Source organism: Chinchilla lanigera, unplaced genomic scaffold (assembly GCF_000276665.1).
Source record: "Chinchilla lanigera isolate Chin_1 unplaced genomic scaffold, ChiLan1.0 scaffold00014, whole genome shotgun sequence".
Taxonomy (NCBI): domain Eukaryota; kingdom Metazoa; phylum Chordata; class Mammalia; order Rodentia; family Chinchillidae; genus Chinchilla; species Chinchilla lanigera.
In genome coordinates, this window is record NW_004955415.1 from 13,105,472 (window position 1) to 13,123,601 (window position 18,130).

The 18,130-nt window shown below is 53.0% G+C and overlaps 1 protein-coding gene across 2 annotated transcripts; it reads right to left on the reverse strand.

Moving 5' to 3' along the window:
- Nucleotides 1-615: 615 nt before the first annotated feature.
- Pdyn (prodynorphin) lies at nt 616-14,026 on the reverse strand. 2 transcript variants are annotated; one of them, XM_005380744.2, is made up of 4 exons: nt 13,615-14,026; nt 12,314-12,372; nt 3,923-4,066; nt 616-2,717 (listed from the first exon to the last, which is right to left on the reverse strand). In XM_005380744.2, exons 3-4 carry the CDS (start codon nt 4,049-4,051, stop codon nt 2,103-2,105), a joined length of 744 nt encoding a protein of 247 aa, XP_005380801.1. In that variant the 5' UTR covers nt 4,052-4,066; nt 12,314-12,372; nt 13,615-14,026; the 3' UTR covers nt 616-2,102. The 2 variants fall into 2 exon arrangements, with proteins under 2 accessions (XP_005380801.1, XP_005380800.1); XM_005380743.1 differs by lacking the exon at nt 12,314-12,372.
- Nucleotides 14,027-18,130: the final 4,104 nt, after the last annotated feature.

Genomic DNA, 18,130 nt, shown 5'->3' on the forward strand with positions numbered 1-18,130 from the left:
CAGACCCTGTGTTTTCTAGGAAGTTGCTAAGAAACCGAGTGTCCCAGGGGAACGCATGAGGCTTGTAGTCACTGAGTCACATCGATGCTCCTATTTAAAGACATCTCATTTGCACAGTTCAGTGAAGGGTGTCATCTTAGTAGGGGACATTTTGCCAGCTTGTCACTCAAGTGTTCATCCTTAGCACACTCATGCTCGTTAGCAACACCTCTTCCCCTGTCCTGGTTTTCCTGCACCGAGGCAGCCCCGACACAGGCTCCCTGTGTGGCACCTCTGCCCAGCCTCCCTGCCTCAGTGCTGAGGGCCCAGCTCTGCCACTGTTCCCTGAGGCGACATAGGAAAGGAAACCCTCGGACCTAACTTGCTATGTATATGTGATCTCGCCTAATCCTCAAAGCCACCCTGCAAAGTTGGCGTCAGTGTCTTCATATCACAGAAGACAGAACTCAGGTTCAGAGAGGTCAGTGAGCCACTCAAGATCACACAGACCCTACTTTCAATTTTAAGCTAGTTAGCTAGCTAGCTTCATTCCCTAGCACACATTTCTGCAAATGGTCTTCTCTCTGAGGACTGAGGCTTGAATGTATGCAGACACACACACACACACACACACACTGTCATTAGTGTCTTTTATTTATTATACTGGAAGAGCAGGAAATTACACAGGCCTATTATAGACTAAGCAAATTCCAAATAAATTGCATAAATGGAATTTTTAAAAAGCACACAAAGCAACCCTAGAACAATCTATACATTTCAGAATGAGAGACCTGGGGGCCCGGCTGGAAGAGGTATGCTCAGAGCATCTTACACAAATTATCCAAACTCAAGTCTGTTTCCTCTCCTATCCAGCCCGTCTCCTGGTCCCACAACCCAAACAGGCCCTGGGGATGAAAGAGAGCGAGAGAAGGAGCTTGGAAACCGAGGCATCAGGTCTTTGCCTCTGATTCTGGGTTATCTGAATCAAGGAAACTCACTTGCCCTCAAACACTCAATCATTTCATTCTCCTTTCTGGTTTTATTTGGAGGCATTAAGAGAGAAGAATTGTCATGGGGGCTGAGGAGCAGCACTCTTCCTTTCCTGCTGCCTCTGGACTCCCTGATCCAATGCCCAGTGCATATGCTGGGCCAGATGGCTGGGCTCCTGGCAGCCAGTTCAGCTGCTCAAGAACATGGCTGTGTTTAACCTCATCAACTCAGCTGCTCCAGTTCATCGTGGGGTAGAAGTGTGATACCAATCGGTTTAATTAGCTTAACGAGGGCCGGGGGAACTGGTCCACATTCTGAGCTTGTTGCACAGAACAAATGGTTTGCTTTGCTATTCTGTGATCATCTGAGCATTCAAAAGCGCTCTCTGCCACCAAGGAAGAGTTTCCACTCCCTTCCTCTTCTGTGAGGTGGGCATGGTCAAGGGTACCAACATGAACATACATTCAGTAGCTCAGTCCTTCAAGAGGTGCATTTCTCAATGATGAGAACTCAGAGTGCCCAGACTGAACATTTAACCTACCAGAAGACTGGACTCTCCAGTGTCAGGATTCCTGCTCCAAAAAAAGGCAGTGTTCAGCCTTTATGCTGAATGTGTGGTCTCCAAAGTAGGGTGCATAAAGGGATCTCTGGGGTTTGAGAATACAATAGTGAGATTTCCATTTACGTTTATCTCTCTTATTTTAAGTTTCTACTCTGTGCAGGGTTTATGGTGCATATGCATACTACCTGTGTGTGAAGTGCTCGTTTTTCTTCTGAGAGGGACGCATCTGCAAAACTTGACCGTCATAGATCTACAGGTAAAAAGAACAATTCACTCTGGACTTCTGTAACTGGAGAGTCACTTTCTGCTACTGGTGGTAGCTTAGAAGTGCAGGGGTGTGAGCCCAGCGCTGATCTCAGTAGAGGGGGACCTCCAGATCTCCCTGCCACTGACCCTGGGGCAAATAGCATACCCAGGGCAGGAGAGAAGTGAGCCCGGACTGGATATTTTGTAGATGGTAATGAGCTGGGTGTGGGGACAGGGTACACACAAGAGGGGAGTAAATGTGCTCCCATATGGGAAGGTGTCAGGGAAAGCTCCTCACTCAGCTGCAGGATGGAGGCGTGTTTGTTTATACATCAAAAAACTCTTCGGAGTAGGCATTGGGGTCTTCCTGTGACCGCGTCACCACCTTGAACTGGCGCCGGAGGAAACCACCATAGCGCTTCTGGTTGTCCCACTTCAGCTTGGGACGGATGCGCCGCAAGAAGCCCCCGTAGCGTTTGTACAGGTCCTCGTGGCCCACACTGTCCCCGTCCCCATCCCCTTCCCCCTCCCCTGCCACCTCTGAGCTCCTCTTGGGATATTTGCGCAGGAAACCCCCATAGCGTTTGACCTGCTCCTTGGGGTCTTCATCAAAATCAAGTGCACCAGCCTCTACAGCACCACTGTTCAGCTGGGGAGCCCCTATTGACTCAGACTCCACGCCCTCCCTGAGCCCACCAGAGAGGCCACTGAGCTTGTCCTTTGCTAGGGTGCTGGGGAGGAGTCCACTTTTCTCCAGCTCCTGCAGGAAGGGCCTGGCACGCTTGGCCAGCTCCCTGTAGGCCTCTTCCAAAGCTGCCCTGCTGTCCAGGTCACTCTGGCCCCTGAGCTTCAGGGCAGAGGGGGTGAAGGACAGAATGCCCTGGCATCGCTCCCACTCCTCAGTGGGCAGCACGGTTTCCTGGCATTCCAGGGTGCAAATCTGCAAAAGACCCAAAGACAAGACCACAGTGGTGATATCACCCCTGACAAAGCACCAAAACACAGGCCCCACCCCACCCTAGAGCCCTGATCCAAGTCCGGGAAAATCAAAGGGTGCCACCTTGCCAAGCAATTGACTACCCATTTCATGCTCCCAGTAATGCATATGGGTAGGTGCCTCTGTGCCCCGGTGAGGGATGAGAAACACTTTCCAGAGGGCACATAGCCATAGGGGGCGATGCCAGCATTGGAGGTAGGAGCTCCCCACAAGCTCTGTGGGCTCATCCCTCCCCTTCTCCTCACCTTTTCCAGGTGTGAAGGGTGCTGCTAACACTTCACAGGCAGCAACAGAGCAATGCAGAATGGCAGAGAGAGTATGTTTGAGGGGACACAGGAGAGGGCATCAAGCCTCAGTGAGGGGACAATAGGACATTCTTCATGGGGCTGTGGGAAGAATTTAGTCAGGACAATGCCTACGACTGTGGCGACAGCAGTGGACACTACTGGAACTTGAGCCTGGCAGTCTAATGCCGCGGATCTGCCTGCTGAGCCACAGTGCTTTCCTGAGACCCTGAGGAGAAAGCATCTCTCACGCTGTGCGTATCCCGGAAGCCCATCTCCACCACTTTCCAGCATCTCAGAGAATCACCCCAACCTTGCAGATGAGGAAACTGAGGCTCAAAGCGGGGTTCCAGAGTCAGGGAGCCAGAAAGGTGCAGAACAGAAGCCCATGTGCTGTCCATCACACCCTTAGCACCTCTACCCCAGCCTTCCTGCTGTCACGAGAGAGGCAGGAGAGTCGAAGAGAGGTGAGGACTGCAGGCGGCCAAGGCCCGGGGCCTATCCACCTGTTCTGGCAGTTCAGGACAATGGAGATAGCTCTTTCTGGGGGAGTGACTGGATTTGAAGGGGCCCATCAGCCCTATGTGAGAAGCCTTGAAGTTAATCTAGAGCTGCTGACTATAAAGCCAGCCCTCCTGACTGACACTCCTGTTGCCAGGTACCCAGCTCCCTGGAAACCTGCGTCTCAAGTCTCTATTCTGGCTCAAGGGAGCCCCAGGTGGTGAGGTCTGGGTGTCCAGGCTGTCCATAGGCCAGGACAAGCCCTGTACAGTGGGATGAACACAGGGCAGGCTGCCCTGTGATTGCCCTTCTCCAGGTTCGGCACAGAGGCCTGGGCGCTGAGGAAACGTCCCTGAAACCTACCAGGGGATTGACGGGTTTGGGTCCATCCTGGGTCTTCACGGCGCACAAGGAGCACTGAGACAGGCATTCCGCTGCGGCAGGGGGCAGCGCCAGGAGGCAGGCGGCCAGCACCAGCCTCTTCCACGCCATTCCTCTTGGTTTTTCCTGCAGGGGAGGGAGAAGGAGAAGACCATGAGCTGCCCGTGCTCTGCGGCACGTGCCCTGGACTCGCAAAGCCATCTCTTTTGCACCTGTCAGGGACACCGCAAGACAAGCATCCTCAAGCCCATTCTGTAGCTGAGGAGCCAGACGGGACATGGAAGTTAAGGCCCGGGCTGGAGGCAGGAAATTACAAGAGCAGGGTGCTGCAGGACACTGGGAGTTTTTCCATATGTCCACATTCTGAGGGAATGCCAGCTCTTCGCAGTGGGCTGTGCCTTTTCACTTAACAGGTGGGGACACTGAGGCACAGGCAGGGACAGTGATTGTACAGAGCATGAATGGGGGCCAGGGCTTGATCTGGTCTGTCTGGCTTCACACCCCACTCTGGCCACCTTCCAGCCAGAAGACGTGTGGCTACGTGCCCTTAGGGGTCCTTCAAGACTTCTGTCCCCCTGCTCCCCAGCGTGTCACAAGCCATCTGTTCTATGGTTTTTTTCTTTTTTGCAGGAAGGGGGGTTAAATCCAGGGCCTCTCGTATTCTAGACAAGCACTCTGTCACTGAACTACACTTTGTAAAGTCTCTTAAACTTTCCTTTCCTGCTCTAGGGCTGCCATCTACCCTGGCCATAGCTCCGCCTTCGTCCCCTCTCTGTGCTGGCCTCCCGGCTTCCCAGTCCTCCCCTGACCCCAGCCTGAAGTACCCTGGTGAGCATACCAGTTCTGTGGTGATATCTACAGCGTGGGATTAGGCCTGGCTTTCAGCCTAAATGTCAGGAACACTCTGTCCCATCCCAGCACCTCAGCGCTTCAGCTCTGAGCTCCAACCACAGCCACTGTTTAATTTCCCTTAATGAATGTATCAGGTTCCGTCTCACCCCTGGGCCTTTGCATGTGCTGTTTCTTCTGCCTAGAAAACCCTTCCTCTCCTCATCTGTTACTTGGCACCTCAGTCCTAGATTAGCCATCTCCTCTGCCGGGCAGCTTTTGCTGACCTCTGAGGCTGGATGAGCTGCTACTCCTTCCTGTCCTCCCAGCGACTTGCATCTCTCCCTTCAAAGCAGTGCAAACTTCACACTTAGCTGTGTGAGCCTTTGGACGGTGGCTCCGCGAAGACAGAGCCACATCTGGTCTTCTCTGCCTGCTCACCCTGAGTCCCTTACACAGACCTCAGGGGCTTAGCACCTTCTGTTCCTGTCTTCGGTCCCCTGACCTCAGACTTCCACATGACTCATTTTTTCTTGTACTAAATGAATCAAATATCACATGGCCAGAGAGCATTTGCTGGCTGCTGTGTCTAACAGCTTCCCAGTCTCTCTCCTATCACGCTGCAGAGGTTTTATCACAGCACTCACCAGGGCCTATGCTTTCCCCTTTCTCTGATGTCTGTGTGGTGGCCATGGTTAGCACTTCCCCCACAGAATGTTACCTCGCCCAGGACACAAACCTTAACCGTCTCATTCCCTAAAACCCGGGCCACCGCATAGTAGGCCCTCGGTAAATACTTGGTGGGTGGATGCTTTATAAGTAATTTATCACAAATTTTCTTTCTCAGAGTCAATTCTTTAGAAGCCAAATGTGAAGACCCAAGGCCACTCCAAGGGCATAGTGTGCATCTCCCATATGGAAATATGAGGTCCCCAACTCCCACCCACAGCTGACTGGCTGGGGGCTCCACTCCCTTCCCACCCTGGTCCTCCTGAACTTCTAATCTTAGAGATGTTATCTACCTTTCCCTCTGTCCCTCTTTCCTGCACATTTCCCTGTCTGCTCAGGTGGTCAGGGGGTTCCAAGCTCCTACTCTGTGAGCCCCAGAGTCCCACCTATAGCCTAGAGTGGGGTCCTGGTTCCAGAAGCATACACGAGTCCCCCATCATAGCCTGCCAATAATTACAGCTATAATAATAATAATTAATATAATATAATATATTATAATATAATATATTATTATAATATAATAACTAATTTTATTGAGCCCTTACCTATGCCTCCCTACCTATCCCTGCATCTACTTCTTGCCAGTTAGGGGGGCACTTCTGAGGCAATGAGCTGCCCCCATCCTGCCTGCAGTGGGCAGCTGGGTCCATGCCCGCTCTGTTGGACCCCCCCAACCTCATACTATGATTACTTATACATCAACACTGATTCATGCACAGCTGAACCCTCAGTGAATGACCAGGGAGCCGCGTGCCCAGGGCGCTGGACTTGTGTGTTGAACTCAGCCCTTCTGCCAACCGTGACAGGCAGGTGTCATTAGCCCTCCTGTATGGATGAGAAGACTGGTGCCCAGAGAGGCTTGGTAAATCCCCTGAGCTCAGGCCCAGGTGCTGGCGAAGCAAATGTGTGTCTGCCGCCCTCCTCCAGGTCCTTCCCAGCCTGTGGGTTCTCGAGGCTTTATCAGTGCTAAGCAGATTAGGGTTCCAGACAAGTGAGCCGCTCTAGTTTCATGGAGACACAAAGCAGGTGGCTCATGTCTTCCCCGATAGCAAGAGATGGCTGAGCCAGCCTCTTACAAGATTAGCATCCAGGGAGCCCCCTGCAAATCGTAGCTGGAGGCATCCCACACCACCAGTTGCCATCTAAACGGGAGGCCCAATGTGGATCTCTGTGTCTGAGCGAACTGGAGCCTGCATCCTATGCTTTTTCCCATTACCTTGCCCCTGGCTAACAGTCAGTCTGGTGGTTACTGAGCTTTGCGAAGTTCTGAGCAGCCCATGGGTCACCCCTCCATCCCCACAGTGTCTTGGCATGAGTGTCCTGCCCGCTGTACAGGAGAGGAAATGGAAACCTGCCAATACTCCAGAGCCAAGAGGGAGCCTAGAGTGGAATTCATGCCCAGGTGAGGCTGGGGCTCCAGAGCTCACCTTCATGCCCATTGGGCAGTGCCCAGGCTCCTCTGTGCAGCCACCCAAACCCAGCTCCAGCTACTCCCTCCAGGAACCCATGCCGGCCTCCACCTGGTGTGGAGTGGCCTCCGACATGTCTTCCCGGACACCCTCCCCTGGCAGCAGGCTTACTGTCCCTCTGCCCTGCAGCTCTGCCCTGCGCCAGCCCTCAGGGGCTCTGCGCCTCCTTGCAGGGAGCCCCACCCCTTGCTCGGCACTCAGGGCTTTCCCTAACACAGAGCCAGCAGTAGCTGGCCACTATGAGTGGGCCCTGTGCTCTGTGTTCTGTGTCCTAAGAGAAGTGTCCTCATGACAGCCCACAGCTGGGCTGGTCTTCTCCCCATTGTACAGACAAGGAAATGGAGGCACAGAGAGATCGCACCATCTGCCCAAGGCATCACAGCAAGTGCACAGCGCTGGACAGCCGTGTATGAGTTCCGCTGAGCCACCTGCCATTGCACAAGGAGGGCCCCAACACCCCGCCCTCAGCCTTAGCACACAGGGCCCCCTCGGCCAGCACACCTTTCTCACCCACCATCCCACCCCACACCCTCTGACCTGGGTAACTCTCACTCCTTCAAAACTCAACCTCAGTTGCCTCCTCCAAGAAGTCCACCTGGATCAGCTCCCTCCTCTGAGCTCCTTCAGCCGTCTATGTGACCCCAGCACATAATGCAGGCACGTCAGTCAAAGTCCCTGAGATGCTAGTGCACGTGATGTGTTTGCGGATGACAGGGAGGCCGGGTTAGGGGAAGGACTGGAAGGACAAGGGGCGGGGGAGAAAATGCAGAGAGGTGAGCAGAGGCGAGACTGTCGGCCCTCACAGGCCAGGGCAGAATGGGTGGCTCTCCCGGGTGTGATGAGAAAGACCAAGGAGGATTTAGTGATTGATGCAAGCAGGCAAGCACTAATGAATGAATGAATGAATGGTGTCCTAGCACTGCATAGAAGGCAATAATCGCACCAGAGCTTTGTACATGTTTGTTGAGTGAATAAACAGTCACCGTTTTCTCTGCTCTGAAGCAGCTGATGCAGTTTCAGAGGGCTGTGTGGGATGGGACCCCATGTCTGGAGCATTGAGCACGTGTGTGTCACATGGTAGGTGCCTTAACAAGCGGAACATGCAGGCTGCAGTCTAGGTGGATCCGAGCCACTGGGATGGGAAGAGGAGGGCAAAGGAAGATCATGAGGTCTAGCTCACTGCTGGACCAAAATATGATTGGTGAATGGACTGCCCTGGGGGAGGGGGTGCCAGACTGGGCAGGGCACTCCTCATCCATGATCACGCCAGTCCCCAAACAGCCACAGCACCGAGCCACTACAAGGTTCCAGCCTGTGAATTACCACCTCGTGCACATGAGTCTAACCCTCACAGAAACCCTGAATGGGAGCTTTTGTACCCATCATATAGAGGGCAAAGCTGAGGCTGGGAGAAGGGAAATCATAGCTTGTCCAAGTTTGCCTGGCTTCTAAATGGGTTTTCTACCAGATCCCCCTGCATTAAAAGTGGAGCCTATCAGAGTCACATTGCCCTTGAGACTTGTGACCCTATTTCCTCTCTTTATAGGATAAAGTGTCAGATGGGTCTCGACGGGGGAGAGTCTCATCTTTCCCAGGAAGTCGGACATCCCCCATGGCCCTGGCGATGATGGCTCGCGGCTGTTTGGGATGAACTGAGGGGAAAGGAGCTTTGCCCGTCCTTGGGGTGAGAGAAGACAGCAGCCCACTTGGCAAGGGTGACGGTGACAGCAGGCGAGCGACCCCAGTGCAGAGCTTGTGTGGCCCTCGGTGAAAGGAGGGGCCTCCGCTGGATTCGGTAGGCCTGGGCTTTGCAAAGAAATCCTCTGCATGGGGCAGTCACGAAGAAAGCCACCCTTGCCGAGTGGACAGCTTTCTCCTTGATCCCAGTACAGCAAGAGAGAGACAGAGAGACAGAGACGGACACGGACACAGACACAGACACAGACAGAGAATGAGCGAGAGAGAAAGCACCATCATTTTGAAACAAGGTCTGAGCAGCCCAGAAAGCCAAAAACATTTATTCTCTGGCCTTTGCAGATGAAGTGTGCTGTGCCTGCCTTCGTGAATGTTATGATTGTTTTAGGACTCCAGTGATTTCCCAGCTGGTTTTCTTGGGCCTCCAGGCACGCGAACATTTGATGGAATCATAGCCACTTCTGGGCACTGTTGATGCGGGCATCCCTGACCTGCCGGTCGGGCTAAGTGAGCCAGGAACAGGTCACCCACTGCTCTCCAGGCCACAGCCTAAGGCCCTAGGGAAGCTCGCCTGGATTTTCCTTTTCCTTAGGAGGGAAAGGCACGGGCTCTGGGATCAGAGGGACCCCAGTGGCATCTCTTCCACAAGCCTCAGCCTTCCCACCTGTGATTAGGGTGTCACCTCCCTGTGGGTTCCCATAAGGACCACGTGAGACAGCATCTTTGAAAGGGACACCACGCAGGACCACCCCGCCCTGGGCCGGAGCTCCTCTAAAGGGACAGGTCCTCCGGCCCGCTTATCTCCTCAGTGATAGTCCTACATTGTAGTCAGCTGAGGGCTCCAGGGAGCCGCAAGCATTTTTATTAAAAAAGCCAGCACTGAATAGTAATGGCTTGATTTAACGTCGCAATTATCTTTCCGTGCACTTTATCGCATATGATTATCCCTATTTGATAGAAGAGGAAATGGAAAAAGGTAGAAATGAAGTCACTCGCTTAAGGTCACATCATGAGTCAGGCAGGAGGTGGGGACAGAGCTCAGCCTCCCACACTGGCAGCGGCTGCCCTGGAGATGCCACCGTTTCGGGACCCCGGTAGCCCTCAGGGATGTGCGTGCAGATGGACTCAGACAGGCTATTGTTACCGGCTCAGACGCTGGGGTAAGTGTGGATCATGTGACATGGATCCTCGGGGTCTCAGCACACATGAGTGGTAGGGGTGGAATTCACAGAGACCTCAACATCCTCCGTTTAGTAGGGCCGAGCTGTCTGCTATACATTCATCTCTATTTCCTTTTTGCCCACAAGAGAACTCAGAGGGCTGGGCAATATTAGCCCACTTTGTAGATGGGAAAACAGAGGGTCTGGATTCAACTGAGGCCAAGAAATGAGGAAACACCAGAACCAAGGTTCAAAATGAGTTTGTTAACTACACTCCACCCCCCATCCCGAGGCATAGGGGGCAGGAGATGCCTTTCGAGTTACTATTCTCACATCCTCAAGATGAAACCATTTCGGGCACTTGCACCCCCGGAACACCTTGGTGTTCACCTTGGTGACCTCCAAGGGCTAGTTAAAGAGGACCCTGAAAACAGAAGCTGCAACCTTGCTAGACTACAGTCACTCTCAAGGATGCGTGACCATTTTACAGGGAGAGGCTCAGGTTCCCAGCAGAAAGCGAGCAGACAGTGCACAGGACATAGGACGCAGGATGAGGCCCCAACCAGGGCTCAGCCAGAGACAGGTAACCCTGAAGTCGCTGGTTCAGGGGAATCCTCTGCTGCCTTTTTAAAGGGATGCTTTTCACCACCAGGACTGGTACTGTTTCGCCATTTGGTGCAGTTAAGGGGATAAAGGTAAAGGAGGGTGAATAGAGAGAGAGAGAGAAGGAGAGAGAGAGAGCAAAAGGAGCGGCAGGGCTAGGACTTGCATACATAGAGACGAAGACACCTAGAAAGGCAGGAAGAGACGGCAGAGTGTGTGGGAAAGAAAGTAAAGATGAGACCCAGAGCTGGGGAGAGGACGAGTGGGGAAGAGAGGGAGAGGGCTTGGGGGATAGGAGAACAGAGAGGAAGGAAGCGGGCACGGTGAGAGAGAAGGCGGAGGAAGCCCACTTGATTCAGATGGACTCAGATGGGCTCACAGCCCAAGGGAATCACAACCCCCACTCTCCCCCACCCTGCCCTGAACCTGCCCCTTATTCTGAGAGACAGCGGGCCAGAGACCCAGACACATAGCAACTGCTCAGTAAAACCTTGTCAAGTGAAGTGGAATTGCCCTGGAATAAGGCAGGTGTAAATAGCAGTTCAAGCCACTGTGGGGACAAAGTGCTCCCAGTGAATATGTCCCCAGCTCATGGCCTACCACTGGCATGTGGGGTGAACTGGGAGGATGTGGGGTAAAGCCTTGTGCATCTTTATGCCTCATGGACCTGCGCCCTCAACCTTCCAGCTGGAAGCATCAATCTGGGTCCAGGCTGGAAGAGACAGAGGAAGCCAGACTGTGACAGACAGAGGAGGCCAGGCTGCAAAGGACTCGGGACTTGGCTCTATCTTCAGGGGCTGCTGCTGGGCTTACCTGGGTGTCCCCAGAAGATGGTTACTGCCTGCCACAACGGCCAGTTCTGACTCACTGCCACATTTTTCTATCACTTTGTCAGCCCCACTGACATTGACCAATCGCTCATGGGCCAAGAAGAGTAAAAATATGAAAGAAACCAGTGGCTGACCTCACTTCCTTAGACACGCGCTGAAATCCAAACAGCAAATATTGATCCTTCTAAGGATGATGGAAGGGATCTAAAAAATACAGTTGTATAAGAATGACTCAAAGAGGTGGGCAGTGGGTGGGGGAATCAGGGAGGTTCAAGAAGGGTCAAGATCAGGAAGAACAAGACTTCATGATCCCAAGGCAAAGGATTGAAGAAATGAAGCCTTCTGTTGGGGTGGGAAGAGCAGAGAAGTGCCACCCACAAATAAAATATTAGATGCTCAATCATATTTTCTGGGCAGAGCACACAGTAGGATGTAATGGAATGACTGAGGAGATCATAAAAGATAAGGAGAGATCATAAAAGATAGAGGTCTGACCTACCGTTTTGAAACGGTGACTACTTGGGTGGTCATACTAGCAATTATTGAGTCTCTACTAAATGCCAAGCATATTGCAGCATCCCCTGGAGCCTCACCGCAACCCTGGGTCAGTACTACTAATAATTAACCTCTTGATAGAGGTGAGGGAATTAGGATGCAGGAAGGGGCAGTTACTGTTCCAAAGTCACACAGAAAATGAGGGGTAGGATCTGGGATTGGAACCCAGCACTGCCCCAGGTGTTTGTAAGACACATTTAGATGATCTGTGGAAAATTCCTGACCTCAGAAGTGACATCAGCAAACACCATGCCTGTGTTTTAAGCTGACTGGAAATTCCTCAAACAGCCCAGAGCCACTGATTCCTTCGCCTGCTCCTGCTCTGTCCAAATGTGCTGGGATCCCACCCCTCAGCTCAGGAATCACTGCAGCACCTCCCTCCCAGCTGCCAGTGGAGGCAGGGGTTCACAGCCCACCACCCACCACACCTGGCTCCCCCTGGGCGAAGCAGTGGGCTGGAGATCTTGTCAGCAAACGCAGACCTCCCCCAGCAGCAGAACTCACCGGCTGGGGCTGCTTAAGAGCTCCCCCCACGCAGATCTCAAAACCTGGAGATAAATGACCTGCAAAAATAGAACAAAGGCAAGGTGGGGTGGGACAGGCGTGGGGCGCGAAGGTGAGGCTGAAAGGGAAGGAAAGTGCACGGCGGAGGAATGGGGATGGTGAGGCCCGCGACGAGGAACAGAGAGGACTGATTCTGAAACGATTTACGCGCACCATGCCATGGATCTTGATGGCGGTGCCTGTCAAATTAGAAAGACAACCCTTGGAAGAAAGATGATAATGAGGACTTTCAGTCTGTGGGAGGGGAAATGAAATCAGATCCAATAACCTAAAGAGCTTGTTTCCCCCTGGGAAGCTTGAAGGCTTAATTAAGGAATGTTTGTAAAGCTCGAAAGATTCTCGGAAAAAGATACCCAGGGAGAAGTAAGAGGTCACAGAATTGACTATTCAACCCTGGTGTTGTCAGCAGGCTTTTTCTCCCCCCTTGAAGCTCACCAGAATTTTGCTGGAGTCAAACTTTGAGCTCCTAGTGTACTTTCTTTGAACATGGCTCTCTTTACCAGAGAGCAAATATCTTTACCTACCTGAGCTTCCTCCCTGCCTAACTTATCCACTTCTGGCTGTAATTTAAATGAAAGCAACAAGTCCGTTCCAAGTAAAATTGACAAGGAAAATTCTGCTCAGCCTGGCTGTCCTGGCATTCTGTCCTTCATTTTCCTCCTCTCCCAAGAAAACACTCCCAAACTTCATCTGTGTAAAATGACATCAAAGGAAGCCACTCAAATCCGCACCTGATCGACAATTAAATGTGATCCAAAAAGTGTGAAAACGCTGAACTTGGTTGTACATTGATGTACATGACAATATGATAAATGTCAGAGCCCAGAACCTCATTAATGTCCCCAGGCCCTGTTCTCTGAGTCCAGAGAAGATCGCTGACCTTTAAAATCACCCTGATTAGCAAAACCACTCACATCTCCCAGCTGGGGCATCCCATTCTCACCGCACCTTGGAAACTGACATGGGAACCACCGTACAGCAGCCGGTGAGAGAAAAACCTGGGACTAAATGCGGGGTGGTCTTCTTGGGGGCAGCTGTACCTGTGCAAACCAGGACTGTACAGAGTGGGAGATCCCCACGGATGGTCGTCTCTCCTGTTCAGGCTTTTGTAAACTCACCTTGTAACTGCAGCTACCTTTGCCAGATAATCAGACCTAGTCCTGAAACCCTCAGCCCAAGGTCCCACGGAGAGTATACAAATAAACCCAACAGCAAGAACCCAGGGCCCCTCTGGACCTTACCCGCACACTGCTTTGTCCGTGGACGGCTTCCGGCAGAACAGGTTGTAGCGTGGTGGCAGGTGGCTGGTCCAAGAGTCAGCCCCGACTCCAGCTCAGGGAGGGGCCAGAGAGGCAGCTGTGAGCGCTACCAAAGCCCCTTAGAATAGCAGTTCTGGAGCTTCGTCCCCCCTTTTATGGCTAGAGCCTCCCCCTGTCGCTCAGCCCTCGCTGAGCACAGGCTGCTCGGAGCCAATGGGGAAGTAAGTAGCTCAGAGCAGTGGAGCACAGAGCCCCAGGCCCTTCCACTCAACTCCCGCCTGACACAATAGCTTCTCTTCTCGCTGTGGAGGAGGGAGCAGCCGGTGGTGGGTGGGGGTGGATTCTGGGTGTAGTGCTGTTTGTCACTTGAAATCCGGCCACTTCAGTGTTTGTTTGATACATTTCCAGGAGACTGTCACAGGGAAGAGGAGACAGAGGTAGGGGAAAGGAGAGGCAGGATGAGTTAGAGAAAGACAGGGAGAGGGAGAGCAAGTGAGAGAGTGACAGTCAGAGGAGTCAGGCAGCCAGATAGACACAGAGACAAATGGAGAGGCACGGAGAATGGGGAACGGAAAGAGGCAGTGTCACAGAATCAGGGAGCGATGAGGCAAAGCAGGGAGAAAGAGAAAGCCTCGGAGACAGCCAAGAGCGAGTCAGACAGGGGACATGTAGAGGGACAGGTACAACTCGAGAGAGTCAGTGGTAGGGCATAAGGAAACCAGGAAAGGAGACAGACTCAAAACACAGGGACAGAGGGACAGACAGGCACAGAGACGGTGGGAAGCTGGGAGGTCTTGAGGATGGCAGAGAAAGGGACCCAGGAGGCAGTGGGCACGCGCGCTGCCCTGCGTCGGAGCCCATGTGTGCTGGGGCGTTTCTGTGTACATTTGCCACGGATGCCAGGCGACTCCAGTACATACTGAGCAGCGCCAGGCACTCCAGCCCTGGCAGGCACACAGCCCCGCAGCCTGGGCTGGCGGCAACACAGAATGAAATCCCCCTCAAAATATGGGCAGCGATGTGCCTGTGTGCGGGCCGGGTGGGGGCCGCCCGCCCCCTGTGCCCTGGGCCGGGCCCGCGGCAGATGGAAGACTGCACTCTGCATGGCTGCAGGACCCTCCCGCACACAGGGGTATTTGAATTGGGAAGAAAATGAGCTTTTTTCCTTGGTTGGCAGCAGCCAAGTGGTCCATAGAGGTAGGCACAGCCGTCAGAAGCTGGCAGGGCCGCCCATCTCCTGGTATTTCTGTTGCACCAGGCAGCGAGCAGAAGTCCTGAAGTTCAATCCACATGGCTTGGCCAAGTGGTTAATGTCTCCCCCATTCCACAGGTGAGGAAACTGAGGTTTGAGGGCCGAGAATCATACCTGTGATCCAGCAGCAAGCCTGTCATTGAGTTAGCATGGAAACCCAGGTGCGTCTGACCCCAGAGTTCCTGCTCACTGCCTGACCTGACCCCGGGCAGGAAGCCTTCAATGAGCAGCTCCCCCTGCCCCGCTTCCTTCTCTGAGACTCGGGCTCTCCACCTATCTAGTGCAGAAGAGAACAGCACCTAACAACACTACAACATGGGTTTGATTCTCCACTCTGCCACAAGACAGTGGAGAGACTTTAGCTAAGTTAGTAACCCCAGCCTCAGTTTGCTCATCTGTGAAGTGGGCCACGATGGCATTCAGTTCTTACCAGGGTGAAATAAGGGCCAGGCACCAGCACTTGACTCGGTAGTGCCAGGTGAGCTCCACTGCTACTATCCTTGTGGCCACTCACTCTGGCCCAGCTCTGACACATCTCACTTCTCCAGGGCCTCACCCCCCACCCCCACACAGGGGTCATTACGGGGGGTGACAGAAGGGGCCATTTTCTGAGCACCTATGTGTCCGGCATGGCCATGTGCTCCACTGTCTCCTCACAAAGCAAAGCTGTGGGAAGGCTGTCACAGGGCCCCCCAGCCCCATGAGGCAGCGCGAGTTCAGGGTGAAGCCACCCTGGGAGAAGGGGCCCTGTCCCCCATAGTCCCTTCAGCCTGGAAACAGGTCCTCACTTTTTCCAAGCCCGGATTTCTAGCCTTTCCTCTTGCTTTATCCAGACCACGCATGATCTCTGCCAGGCAGAGGCAAAGGACGTCCTGGGGCCTGGGTGGAAGCCTCTGCCCGGACACCTGGTGGCCACAGCCCAGCTGCATCTGTGCCTCTGCCTGTGTCCTGGAGGACATGGTGTGGTCTGTTCACCGTCGCTGGGCATCAGGAGCCTGGGAATGAGCTGCTTCCTCGTCCCCAAGGCCAGATCCTCACAGCAGTCACTCGCAGTCCTCCTTACTCCACTTCCACAAGCTCTTGGCAGTAACCTCAGAACAGACAAAGACTCTAAGAGACAGGCCCGAGGGCTCCCCTGGCTGGAAGTCAGCACGTACTGGAAGGAGAGAGGAGTCAGGCGCCCTGGGCTGTTATTCTCCACAAACAGAAGTAAGGACGGCCAGGTGGAAGCGCTCACGGGATCCCGCTCAAGCCAGCACTGTGCGCGCGATGGCCTTCACCTCGTTGTCCCCATTCTCAAGAACAGTTTATGCCTCTGCTTTTCCTCTCCTGCAGTGTCCTTCATCCGCACACGGGCACATACACACGCTCACGCACGCACATAAACGCACACACATATGCACACACACACACGCACACACTTGCATGCCCAAGAGAGCCAGGAACAGTCTCCTCCTTAATCCTAGGACCTCAGCATAAAACCCTTCTCTTGGGCTCAGCGACACTTGGGGAGCAGTTGGCCCCCCAGGCAGCAGCACAGGGATGAGGGGCTTTGGGCTCGGTCAGCCTCGCTCAGGGCTGGGTCCTACAGTGCCGCTTTCCTGTTGTGTGACAACAGACGGACACTTGGCCTCCCTGAGCACCTGCTTCGCCATCTGAGCACAGGAGCAAGCTGCCGGCATTGTGCGCCTCTCGCTCCCTTGTCAAGGTCCCGAGGTCTCCAGTTCAGACCCTGGCATGGGAAAGAGGCAAAGAACAAAGAGAAGGATGTACTTCGAACAGCCCGCCCCCAAGTCAGCCTGTTAAGAGGGATTCGGAATGAACTTAGCAGAAGACAGGAAGGTAAAATAAACAAAGCCAGCATTTATTTTCTAAAAAACATTAGGTATAGATTTAGTACATATTAGTTATACAGAAAAATGGCTTCACTTTGGCATATTCTTACAAGCGTGTGGTGCACTTTGATCATTTCCACCCCTCGTTTCTCTCCTCCTTGCTTATCCTCCCCCTTGTCCATCCCTCCTATTTGTTCCCTTCCTCTGCCCTAATAATCTTCCTCCGTGCTCTCTCTCCCTTCCACCCCCTTAATGATATTTGTATTCCTGAGTCTGATTTATTTTGATTAACATGATGATCTCTGATCCCATCCATTTTCCTGCAGATGACATGCTTTCCATCTTTATGGCTGAATAGTACTCCACTGTGTATCTATGCCACACTCTCCTTACCCATTCACCAGTTGACCATCCCCCAGGCATGGCTATGGGCATTTCTTGAGGGGTTCCCTATACACTGGGCCCTGCTGTGAGTCCTTTACATTTATCAACCACTCTGCAGGGAAGAGGGTTCCTAAGCCTCCCTGACAGGTGAGGACACAGAGCCTGGAGAAAAGAAGTCACTTCCATAAAGCCACATGGCTGGAGAGTGGCAGTGCAAGTCTGACCCTCAAGTCTCAGCCTTGCCTGGCTCTTGTCTCAGGCACAAATCTGCTGTCTTCACAATTCACCTGTCACCCTGGGAAGGCAGGGGCAAAGGTCGTGGATCACTCAGGACCTTGGTGGTATTTTGTCCCTGTTCTTGGTCACCTTCAAGTTTCCTGAGTCAATTTTCATGCATAGTGTGTCCATGCGCATGGCAGAGGCCCCTGGAGGCTGAATGGGGAGCACCCCAGACCCCACCGCTCCAGACCCCACTGCCCAGCCATGTTTGTTGGAAGAGCAAGGGGAGGCTGCAGAGGATAGAAACCGGTTCTCCAGGTGGACGAATCGCCAGCTGGTGTGGAGAAGCAAGTTACTCATCTCCATCTGGCCCCCGAGCATTTCTTTCGTGCCTTGATACTGGTTATGCAGATTCAAATCCAACACTACTCCTGCTCTTCTCCAGCCATAATCCCACAGCAGATGTATGTAGCTATCCAAAGTTACAGAATAGATGCAAAAGCAAAGTAATGCAAGATACAGAAGCAGTAGAGATTAACCCTACCTTGGAATGTAAGGAACAGTCAGGAAAGACTCCCTGAAGAGGTAACATGAAAGGTGGCTTTTCAAGGATGAATAGGAATTTGTCAAACAAAAAAAGTCTCCCAATCTACCTCAAAGAACCAATGTTGGAGACATGGAGAAATTGGAAACCTCATGTAAAATGGTGTTGCCACTGTAGGAAAAATTCTGGAAGTGCCTGAAGATGTTAAACATAAAGTTAACCATATGACCCAGCAATTCTACTCCTGGGTATAAACCATGGAAA

What these genes read in the sequence shown, in the direction of transcription:
- Pdyn (XM_005380743.1), bottom strand. Translation starts at nt 4,051, where the DNA reads ATGGCGTGGAAGAGGCTGGTGCTGGCCGCCTGCCTCCTGGCGCTGCCC. An exon ending in CCAAACCCGTCAATCCCCTG is followed by an intron (nt 2,718 to 3,922) that starts GTAGGTTTCAGG and finishes GGTCTTTTGCAG; the next exon opens with ATTTGCACCCTGGAATGCCA.